We start from the raw sequence: 12,632 nt of genomic DNA, 5'->3' as shown, positions 1-12,632 counted from the left end.
CACTACACTGATGGAGAGTGACTGTAATGGGGTTTGTGGTCGGCACTCGATAATGGGGAGGAGTCTAGTAACCATGTTGCTCAGGTAACTGTACATTAATGATACAAAAAAAAGGAAGAAGCAAGAACCATCTATGTGCTATCTACAAGAAACTCATCTCAGATTCAAGGACCTACATGGAATGTAAGTGAAGGAAGGGACAAAGATAGTTCACACGAATTATAGGCAGAAAAAAGCAGGAGTAGCAATACCAGAATGTGACTAAATAGATTTGAAAAGAAAACAAGTAACAGGATACAAAAAGGGCCTTACATAATGAGAAAGGGGTCAGTCCAACAAGAGGATGTAACCATTATAATCAGGCTCTCAAAAGAGGAGCACCTAAATATGTAAAACACAGAACCACAGAATTAAACAGGTGAACATAATGCAACAAATTTCTATCAGGAGACTTTTAGCACAGCACTCACACCAACAGATCAACTAGACAGAAAATAAAGAGACAGAGACTCTGAACACCACATTAGAACAGATGGACCTAACAGACATCTACAGAACAGTCTGCCCAAAAGCAGCCGTACACACACTCAAGTCCATGTGGGATATTTCCCAGCACAGATCACAGAGGCGGCCACAAAAAGACCCTCAATAAATTACAACAGACTGAAATTTTATCAAGCAGCCTCTCAGACCACAATGGTATGAAACTAGAAATAAATTACACAGAGAATACAAAATAGTCTACAAACACATGGAGGCTAAGCAACATTCTTATAAATAATCAGTGGATCGATGATAAAATTAAGAGATCACACAATATATGGAGACAAATGAAAACAAACAGCCCAAAACCTGCGGGATGTGGCAAAGGCAGTTCTAAGAGGAAACTACACAGCAATATGTAGGCTCACCTCAAGAAAGAAGAACAATCCCAAATAAGAAGTCTAAACTCACAAAGCAACCAGAAAAGAAGAAGAAGTAAGGCCCAAACTCAGTGAGAAGGACATATTAAAGATCAGAGCACAAATAAAAATCTAGAAGAACAAACCACAGAGCCTATCTGGAGCTGGTTCTTTGGGGGAAATAAAAAAGATAAACCCCTAGCCAAATATAGCAAGAAAAAAAGAAAATGTACACACATAAATATAATCAGAAATGAGAAAGGACACCATGGGTACACAAGGAATTATTAGAAAATACTGTGAAAAATTGTATGTCAATAAATTGGATAACCTACAAGAAACGGAAATTCAAGAAAAATGCAACCTTCCAAGACTGACCTAAGAAGAAACAGAAAATCTGAACAGACCAATACTAAGATTGAAGTTGAATTGGTAATCAAGAAAATACCTAGACCAAAAATTCCCCGCCGGATGGACTTCATGGCTGAATTTTATCAAACATTTAAAGACCTAATACCCATCCTTCTTAAAGCATTTCAAAAAGTACAAGAGGAAGGAATACTCCCAAACTCATTCTACAAAACGAGCATCACTGCGATACCAAAACCAGACAGGGACACCACAAAAAAAGAAAATTAGAGACAAATATTCATTATGAACAGATGCACAAATCCTCAAGAAATTATTAGCAAACCAAATTCAAACACATATCAAAAAGATCAACCATCATGACCAAGAGAGATTTATTCCAGGGAGGCAAGGATCATACAATATTTGAAAATAAATCAGTATCACACATCACATCAACAAGGAGGATGACAAAAATCACACCATCGTCTCAGTTGATGCTGTAAAAGCATTTGACACAGCTCAACATCTATTCATGAGAAAAACTCTCAATTAAATGGGCATAGAGGGTACATACCTCAACATAATTAAGGCCATATACAACAAACCCACAGTCAAAATAATCCTTTTAAGAGCAAAACGCTGAAAGGTTTTCCTCTAACATCAGGAACAAGACAAGGATGCCCACTCTGACCACTTGTGTTCAACATAAAAGTGGCTGGAGATCCTAGCCACAGCAAAAAAAATCACCAAGAGATAAAGGCATCAAAATTGATAGGAAAGAAGTTAAACTGTCACTATTTGTAGATGACATGGTGTTATATGTAGAGAACCCTAATGACTCCACCAAAAATAGTTAGAACTAATAACTGAATTCAGCAAAGTTACAGGATATAAAATTAATACACATAAATATGTTATATTCCTTTATAGTAGCAACAAGTTAGCAGAAAGAAAAAACAGGAAAACAACCCCATTTACAACTGCATCAAAAAGAATAAAATACCTGGGAATAAACTTAACCAAGGAGGTGAAATACCTTTACTCTGAAAACAAGGTACTCGTGAGAGAAATTAAGACACCAATAAATAGAAATCTATCCTGTGCTCATGGACAGGAAGAATTAATATCGTCAAAATGGCCATCTTGCCCAAAGTAATTTACAGATCCAATGCAATACCTATGAAAATACCAATGGCATTTTTCAAGATCTAGACAGAATAATCATAAAATTAAGTGTGAAACCACAAAAGACCTTGAACAGCCAAAACAATCCTGAGAAGGAAGAACAAAGCTGGGAGGGATTACACTCTCTAATTTCAAGCTCTACTACAAAGCCACAGTAATCAAAACAGTTTGGTAATGGCACAAGAACAGACCCATAGATGAATGGAAAGGAATAGAGAGCTCAGAAGTAAACCCACACACATATGGTCAATTATAAATTATGTTAAAGGAGCCATGAATATACAATGGGGAAAAGTCAGCCTCTTGTGTTGGCAAAACAGAACAGCTATATGTAAGAGAATGAACTGGATGATTGTCTAACTTTATACACAAAAGTAAAACTCAAAATGGATCAAAGACCTGAATGTAAGTCATGATGCTATAAAACTCTCAGAAAGAAACATAGGTAAGAATCTCCTGAACATAAACATGAGCAACCTTTACCTGAACACATATCCTTGGTGAGGGAACAAAATAAAAAATGAACAACTGGGACTACGACAAACTGAAAAGCTTCTGTACAGCAAACAACACCATCAGCAGAACAATATGGCATCCTGCAGTATGGAAGAATGTATTTGTAAATGATTCATCTGATAAGGAGTTAATATCCAAACTACGTAAAGACTTCACATGCCTTAACACTCCATAACATATAACCCGATGGAAAAATTGGGTGAAGGATCTGAACAGATACTTCTCCAAAGAAATACAGATGGCCAATAGGCACATGTAAGGATGCTCCACATTGCTAATCATCAGGGAAATGAAAAATAAAACCACAATGAGTTACCACATCACAACACTTAGGAAAGCCACTATCCAACAGACAATGCTATCCAATAAATAACAAATGCTGGCAAGGACGTGGAGAAAGGGGAGCCTTCTGACACTGTTCATGGGAATGTAAATTGGTTCAACCACTGTGGAAAGTAATATGGAGATTTCTCAAAAAACTAAAACAGAGATACCATTTTACTCATTAATTCCACTTCTAGAGGGTTTTATGTTCAGTGAAATAAGCCAGATGGAGAAAGACAAGTACCAAATTATTTCACTCATTTGTGGAGCATAAGCAGGAAGCAAAAGAGAAGAAACAGAACAGCACTAGACCACAGACACCATGAAGGGAGTTGTGGTTACCAAAAGGGAGGGTTGGGATGGGTGCGGGGGATGAGAGAAGGGGACTAAGGGGCACAATAATGCAATCACGATCCATGTTGGTCACTGGGACGGTAGTACTTATGGAGAACACAGGTAATGATGTAATGACTCTGTAATATCTGAGTTCAATGACGAACAGTGACCACACTGGAGGTGGTGAGGACTGATAGTATAGGTGAATGCTGAAGCAATGTATTGTGAATTTGAAACCATCACAAGATTGTGTATCATTGATGCTTTAATTAAGAACAAAAAGATCATATTATGCAGATTTAAGAACAAAAAATATTACAAAAAATAAAAAGGAAGACCAACTTGAAATAATTTGTCACAAAGACATAACAATCATAAATGTAGATGTACCAAACAATACTTGAAAAATACATGAAAGGAAATTTGACAAATCTAAAGGGAAAAATAGACAAACCCACAATTACAGATGGAAAAATTTTTCTAATCTGTTCTTCCATCCTTTATTTATTCATGAATATATGTATGTAAGAAGTACAGATTTATTATGAGTGTTCGTAAACTGAACACACCTATATAACCACCACCCAAATAAAGAAACAGGCTAGTTCTCCAGAAAACTCCCTTATGCCTCCTTTTAATCACCATCTCTGCCCCATTTTTTCCTATCTTACTGCACACTATAGGTCTTTAGCACCATGTGGATGATCTTGTTGGTAACAGATAGGCGAAGCCATTCTAGTCCTCTCACAACTGTTCAGGACTGGTGTTCTTCCATTTTACAGTTGGAAATGTTTAACATGACTCTTAATTATTGCTAGAATAAGTAGACCGAAAAAAAAGTTAGAAGAGCAGAAAGAATAGGTGCAGTCTGTTTACTCACTGAGCTATTCTGAGGTCATTTTTCTTATTTGGACCAAATTATTTTACCTCTTCAGATTTACACTTTTAAAAATTTTTTTAGATTTTAATTTTGACTTACAAAATAGGAAGTCAACAGTAGGCTATTAGTCAAGTTTTTGGTGGATCAAAAGTTACACACAGATTTTTGACTGTGTTGGGCTGGCAGGGGTATCAGTGCTCCTAAACCCCTGTATTCTTCAAAGGTTAACTGTGCGAATAACCATTAAGTACACATTACTTTGTTTCAATAATTATCAGTAAAAGGCCAACTTGTTTCACTGTATCAATACACATTAACTGTGCCTACCTCCCCAGAATTATTTCAGAAAATCCGAGGCAGTTTATTTGAAATGCCTTAGCATGTTTCTTTCTTTGAAACAAGATCTACAACACTATTATCCTACGTAAAATAATGAAAATTCTAAATCTCATAGGTGTAGCCATTATTCAAATTTCCCTAAGAATCAAGCTTATTTCTAGAAGTAGTCACCCCAAACCATTTTACCTTCAGCCAGTAATTTAATAAAACTTTCACTGGTAATGTAAATAAAAGAACTTAAAAGGTAGTGCCAACTGGACGCTACATTCTATCCATGCATTAAATCTCAGCATATCTTAAGAAAATTCAATGACATGCATCAAGGATGATACCTTGATGCATGTCCAAGAGTCTTTGTTAGTTGTGGTGGTTATGTTAGTCACGGCAGAGGAGAGATGGGCAACATGCTGATTAAATATTTCTGTTACCATTACTGTTTTTTAAATATCTTTCAGGTATGAATTAAAAGATTCAGCTATAGTTTTTATGAGGCAAACAACTGAAGCTCAAAAAGGATGTAAAGGGATGAGGTGTCCTCTGAGATTAATATAATCCTTAAAGAATACCTATACATTTCAGTACAAATATAACAACATAGTGACTTAAATTCGCATTCTCTAAAGAGCCACTGAGAAGTTAAATTTTAAAAAATTAAGTATTAAACACAACTCGTTTTAAAGATTTTAAAAATGTACCGTTTTTATGGTATCTGCACCATCTGCAGCTGGCTGACATGCTTCTGCTATAGCTCGAACATGGCCACTGCCAATGGCAGTTAACAACAGTTTAGCTATTTTAAGACTATTGAAGTAAGCACCTCTCCGAGTTTCCGTATCTGTATTTGGCAGGAAGTTATTACTTGTTAGCATACTCAGTACAAGGGATAAGCCACCACTTTTCAAGAAGTGAAGCTGAAAGTCAGGGGAATCATCTGCCAAAGATGCACCAGCAGGCATTAACAGGACATAAACTACCTAGAAAGAAAAGGGGGCGTGGGATGAAAACTGCATTAAAGGGTAATAAAAAATGAATCTATAACTTCCATTTCCTTTATTGAAACTAAGAAATTCTTCACTGTTTCACATAATAATTTGAAACTATTAACTAATTCAAATTATTTCAAAATCTTACATATGTTCTTCATATCACTGTATGATGTAGAAATTATAGTTTTGAATAGGAAAAACACCAACCTCTGTTAGGTATAGCACTCTGGAGGCAGAAGGACCACAAAGTGAATCAAGAGACGGTTCAAGGATATTTTCTCCAAGTTTTGCATGGTCCAAACAAACAGCTCTTAATTTTCCTATTGTTATGCTACCTGTCAAAAAAACCAGACACAGCCCAGAGTAAAATACAATATATAATGTTCTTTTAAAAACAATTTAATTAACTCTTCATTAAGGTGTCATTATTATGCACTCTTATGAAGGTTCCACAAGAAAAACAATGTGGTTTTTACATTTACCTTTATTACTGAGTCCCCCGCCATACCCCATTGCAGTCACTGTCCATCAGTGTAGTAAGGCAATACATATGTTCTTAACATCTCACATTTGATACATTCAAGAGTTTATTTTGAATATGGAACATCAATAAATATCATTTCTGAGATCAAATGTTACAAGACAACCAGTACTGGACTCCCGAATGATCAACTAGGGCTCTTTAATCACCAACCAAAATACAAAGGCAACAGTTTCCTATCTAGAGACCTCAAATCAACACGTGCTTCATCTACTGGAAAAAGAAAAAGAAAACAAAAACCCCACACTGAAGAGGAATTCGTTTTTGAAACTCAAATAACACAAGCTCCTCCCACCAAGGTCTCAATGATTTGCCTCTTATGGTAACATTATGCTTGAACTGTTGATCCTTTAATGAAATAAAATTAAATAACTTTCAAGAGAAGATGTAACTTAAAAACAAAACAGCGTAAGAAACTGTTTCCTAAAGTATACCTAGAAGTTAGGAAAAGCTTGTATTTCCTTTCATATTACAGAGACAATTGGGCATAGAAAAACCCACAAACGCATAATCAGAAGACACAATAAAAAGATAATCCCCTCTTGGAAAAACAAATGATTCTGTATTAGAGATTACTGCTTACATACAATGCCCAAAGTGCAAGTAACAAGAGGAAAAATAAGTAAGAGGGACTATGTCAAAACTAAGTCTTTTGTGCATCAGAGGATACTACTTGGAGAGTGAAAACAGAACGCCCAGAATGGGAGGAAGTATTCGTAAATCAAAGAGGACTTGTATCTGAATGTATCAAGAACATTTACAATGGAGTAAGACAGATAATCTAATTAAAAAAACAAGCAAAGGCTGTGACTAGATACTGCTCCAAGACACACATATGGCTCCTAAGCACATGAAAAAATACTCAGCATTATCAGCCAACAGGGACAGATCAAAGCCATAACGAGAGGCCACTTAAAAACACAACTATGATGAGATGATGATATTAAAAACAGTGACAGGTATTGGTGAAAACTGGTGATACGAATTAGGACCCCTGTATCTTACTTGAGAGAACAGAAAAAATGGGGCACCCACTTTTAAGTACAATTTGACACTTCCCTGATGTCACACACAAGATTACTGTTATTGACCAGCAATTTCTCTCCCAAGTCTACATCCAAGAAAAGTGCAAGTATATGCCCAGACCAAAACTTGTGCAAAATTGTCCATACCAGCATTATTAATAATAGCCTAAACAGGGGAACATTAGGCATATGCTGACAGATGAATTGTTCAACAAAAATTTGTTGCTGAGGTAGGGTAGGGACATGGGACAAGCATTATGATTAATTGTTTTTGCCAATACCTAAAAATGTATATATTTTGCAAGTCTTTACACTGATGGACAGTGACTGCAATGGGGTATGGTGGGGGACTCAATGATAAAGGTAAATACTGATATATATAAAAAGTACAGTAAGAACAAGAGAGACTACATCTGAGGCTGATTCATTCTATTTTAAAAACCAGTCAGTAAAAGGGGTTAGATTACTAACATACTTTATGGCAATCAGACAGTAACAGACTATTTTAAGGCAAGGCAAGCACTCCTAAATGACATGTCCCCACTGCTTGAGGATAACCACTATTGTACAGAAGAACAGGATCAATAAATTCCTTGTGTTTTAAGTTTATCTGACAGAATATCTAGAGGACATTCTACAGACAACATAATGTCTCCCACAATAGACAGACATTCATGAGACCACTTGTCAAGCCTACACCTCCACCACCCATGGTCTATTGCCCCACTCCTGAAACCCTTAAAAAACCGAATTCTAAGCCTTAAAGTGCATCTCCTCTTTGGGGTTGCCTGCATTCCCCTTTCTTCAAGTGTGTACTTTTGCCTGAAATAAAGACTTCTTACTGCTCAACCTAACTGTGTTTTGTCTCTTCACTTTTCCAGTAGAAGTGTTCTTGCCACTTCGCCATTTCACATCCTATTTTCTGGACTTCAGTACAAGTCTTCATGCTCCTTTTTTTTTTACTTCAAACAAGTAGGGAGGGACTACTGAGATCTCTGATTTTGACTTGCAGGTACTTGCCACCTGAGTGACCGGGACAGGGCTGCAGCTGTATGATCATGCTCTTTAGCAGCCTGCCTGAAAATCTCCTGATTGCCTTTTGTAAGTTATCAGAACATAATCTCACTACATCCAGTGCTCTGTGCCTCCCCAAAATCCTGGGGTGGTAGGGACTTAGTTCTCGTGCCATATGGATTCAGGATCACACCAGATACCAGGTGACCCTGGCTTTAGGAGTTAGCAAAAGATTTTCCATGAACGGAAGAGGAGTTCAGTGAACTTCCCTGTCCTCCCTCTGCTCTTCCTTCTCTCTGCTGCCTGTGTGGCTGCTGCTCTCGTTTTAATGAATTCCTTCCTTACCTACACTTGTCTGACCTGCTCAAGAGTTCTTTCCCGTTCAAAGTCAAGAGCCCTCCCCTGAACGGTTTGAAGTTTCCCCTAGTGCACAGGGAGCTAGCCCGAAATTACAAGCCTACAGTGGAATAGACTCAGCCTTAAAAAGAAAGGAAATCAAATCGGCCATACTTTACACATGGATGAATTTTAAGGACATCAGGCGAAATGAACAAGCCACTAGTCACATAAAAAGAGAGACTGTATGAGACCACTTATATAAGGTATCCAGAGAAGTTAAAACCTCATTAATTAAGTGGAATACTGGTTGCTAGGAGCTAGGAGAAGAGGATAAATGGAGAATTTTTGTTTAATGGGTATAGAGTTCCAGTTTTTTAAGCAGGAAAAGTTGGAGGTTTCCTGCACAATAGAAATACACTTAATAAAAAATAACACATTATGATGGTAAAGTTTTTGTTAAAGTGAATTGTACCAAAATATTTTTTAAATGACATGATAACGAGAAAGCATACAAAGCCCAATTTGACAGAATGTACAAAACAACTGGTTAGTTTTCAAAAGTATCAAAGATGTTAGACATTCTGATCTACATAAAGTCCTCTATGGATACATAAAAGAATATCCTTGTTCTTTGGAAACACAAAATGAGGTGTATTATGTTATGTAGCTTTAAATTTAGTACAATATAAAAAGTTGGCTTTGTAATAAATGAAAAATTATTTCAGTGGAAACAAGTGGCCACGTAAGAAAGAGAACAAAACAAGAAACCTATCAATAATAGCATAAAAGAAGTAACACAGCCTGTCGTACACCAATACACTTCTGAACACCAATTAGGTCATATTCAATTGGCAAACAGGGGAATGATGTCAGTATAATACAGAAGTTTAGCTTGTTCAGATAAGAGTTCTCTAAAAAAGGGGAGCCAGAACAGTGACACGTAAGTAACATTCAAATAAGAAGAAAAAAAGGCATTAGCTTGACAGCTACACTTGTTCAAGCTCTTTCAGCTCTACCATAAGAAAATTATTCCCATCTTTGTATTGCTCTTGACCCACACTTCCTTCTATGTCCCCCTTTTTTCAGATTTCCACTTTCCTTCAGTGGCCTTACCTCTAAGGTATTTATTCCTCTTTTACCATTTCGAAATGTTTAATACATATCTAAAGAATACATATACAGTCCACTGAGATTACTGAGTGGGCAGTCCAGGTTATCTCTAAAAGACACGAATTATTGTTTTTAGTAGTGTTTTGTTTAAATTTTATGTGGAAGGAATCCAAAAGCAACAGGATACACTTTCTTCTCAAGTGCACATGGAACATTTTCAAGAACAGATCATACACTAGGCCACAAGAAGAACCTCAATAAATTCCAAAACACTGAAATTGTACCAACCAGCTTCTCAGATCACAAAGGTATGAAACTAGAAATAAATTACAGAAAGAAAACGAAAAAGCCCACAAACACATGGAGGCTTAATAACATGCTCCTAATCAATCAATGGATCAGTGACCAAATAAAAACAAGAGATCAAGCAATATACAGAGACAAATGACACCAATAATTCAACAACACAAAATCTGTGGGACGCAGCAAAGGCAACGCTAAGAGGGAAATATATTGCAATACAGGCCAACCTCAGGAAAGAAGGACAATCCCAAATGAACACTCTAAACTAACAATTAATGAAACTAGAAAAGGAAGAATAAATGAGGCCCAAAGTCAGTAGAAGAAGGGACATAATAAAGATTAAAGCAGAAATAAATAAATTTGAGAAGAATAAAACAATTGAAAGAATCAAAGAAAGGGGGGCTGATTCTTCAAGAAAATAAACAAAATAGATAAACCCTAGCCAGACTTATCAAGAAAAAAAGAGAGTCTCCACACATAAACAGAATCAGAAATAAGAAAGGAAAAATCACTACAGACAACACAGAAATACAAAGAATTATGAGAGAATACTATGAAAAATTATATGGTACAAACTGGATAACATAGAAGAAATGGACAATTTTCTGGAAAAAAAAACGTTCTAAGGCTGACCAAGGAAGAAACAGAAAATCTGAAAAGACCAAATACCAACAAAGAAACTGAACTGGTAATCAAAAAACTACCTAAGAACAAAACTCCTGGACCAGATGACTTCACCACTGAATTTTATCAAACATTTAGTGAAGACCTAACACCCATCCTTCTTAAAGTTCTCCAAAAAGTAGAAGAGGAAGGAATACTCCCAACCTCATTTTAGGAGGCCAACATCACTCCAATACCAAAACCAGACAAAGACCCCACAAAAAAAGAAAATTACAGACCAATATCCCTGATGAACACACATGCAAAAATACTCAACAAAATATTAGCAAACAGAATTCAAAAATACATCAAAAGGATCATCCACCATGATCAAGTGGGATTCATCCCAGGGATGCAAGGATGGTACAACATCCAATAATCCATCATCAGCCACTACATCGACAAAAAGAAGGACAAAAACCACATGAACCACATGATCATCTCCATAGATGCTGGAAAAGCATTCGACAAAATTCAACATTCATTCATGATAAAATCTCTCAACAAAATGGGTATAGAGGGCAAGCGCCTCAACACAATGAAGGCCATATATGACAGACCCACAGCTTTTCCTTTAAGATCGGGAACAAGACAAGGATGCCCACTCTCCCCACTTTTATTAAACATAGTTTTGGAGGTCCCAGCCATGGCAATCAGACAATACAAAGAAATACAAGGCATCCAGATTGGAAAGGAAGAAGTTAAACTGTCCCTGTCTGCAGACTACATGATACTGTACATAGAAAACCCTGAAGAATCCACTCCAAAACAACCAGATCTAAAATCTGAATTCAGCAAAGTTGCAGGATACAAAATTAATACACAGAAATCTGTTGCTTTCCTGTACACTAATGATGAAATAGCAGAAAGAGAAATCGGGACAACAATTCCATTCACAATTGCATCAAAAAGAATAAAATACCCAAGAACAAACCTAACCAAGCAAGTGAAAGACCTATACCTGCAAACTACGGGGCACTCTTAAGAAAAATTAAAGAGGACAGTAATAAATGGAAATTCATTCCATGCTCTTGGCTAGGAAGAATTAATATTGTCAAAATGGCCATCCTGCATAAAGCAATAAACAGATTCACTGCAATCCCTATCAAAGTACCTACAGCATTCTTCAATGAACTAGAGCAAATGGTCCTAAAATTCATTTGGAATGACAAAAGACCCTGAATAGCCAAAGCAATCCTGAGACGGAAGAATAAAGCAGGGGGAGTTGCGCTTCCTGACTTCGAGCTCTACTACAAAGCCACTGTAATCAAAACAATTTGGTACTGGTGCAAGAACAGACCCATAGACCAGTGAAACAGGATACAGAGTCCAGATATAAACCCAAGCATATATGGTCAATTAAAATACGATAAAGGAACCATGGGTATACCATGGGGAAAGGACAGCCTCTTCAACAGCTGGTGTTGGCAAAACTGGACAGGTACATTTAAGAGAATGAAACTGGAATACTGTCTAACCCCATACACAAAAGTAAACTCAAAATGCATCAAAGACCTGAATGTAAGTCGTGCAACCAAAAAACTCTAATCTATTGGACATAAACATGAGCAACTGCTTCATGAACATTTCTCCCTGGGCAAGGGAAACAAAAGCAAAAATGAAAAAGTGGGACTATACCAAACTAAAAAGCTTCTGTAGAGCAAAGGACACCATCAGTAGAACAAAAAGACATCCTACAGTATGGGAGAATGTATTCATAAATGACATATCTGATAAAGGGTTGACATCCAAATTACATAAAGAGCTCACACAGCTCAACAAACAAAAAGCAAACAAACCAATTAAAAAACGGGCCGA

The 12,632-nt window shown here is 36.7% G+C and overlaps 1 protein-coding gene across 1 annotated transcript in view; it reads right to left on the bottom strand.

Moving 5' to 3' along the window:
* Positions 1 to 12,632, bottom strand: part of LOC130682207 (probable ubiquitin carboxyl-terminal hydrolase FAF-X) — a 138,747-nt gene that overhangs the window by 86,379 nt on the left and 39,736 nt on the right. The window contains exons 12-13 of the mRNA XM_057496336.1: positions 6,027 to 6,154; positions 5,529 to 5,807 (exon numbers count right to left, since the gene is read on the bottom strand). Coding sequence (XP_057352319.1) covers positions 5,529 to 5,807; positions 6,027 to 6,154 — 407 coding nt within the window. The remainder of the gene's footprint in view (positions 1 to 5,528; positions 5,808 to 6,026; positions 6,155 to 12,632) is intronic.

The sequence above is a fragment of the Manis pentadactyla genome, chromosome Y (assembly GCF_030020395.1).
Source record: "Manis pentadactyla isolate mManPen7 chromosome Y, mManPen7.hap1, whole genome shotgun sequence".
Taxonomy (NCBI): Eukaryota; Metazoa; Chordata; class Mammalia; order Pholidota; family Manidae; genus Manis; species Manis pentadactyla.
Note: the sequence above shows the minus strand (reverse complement) of the source record. Positions and strands in the feature narration are given on the sequence as shown.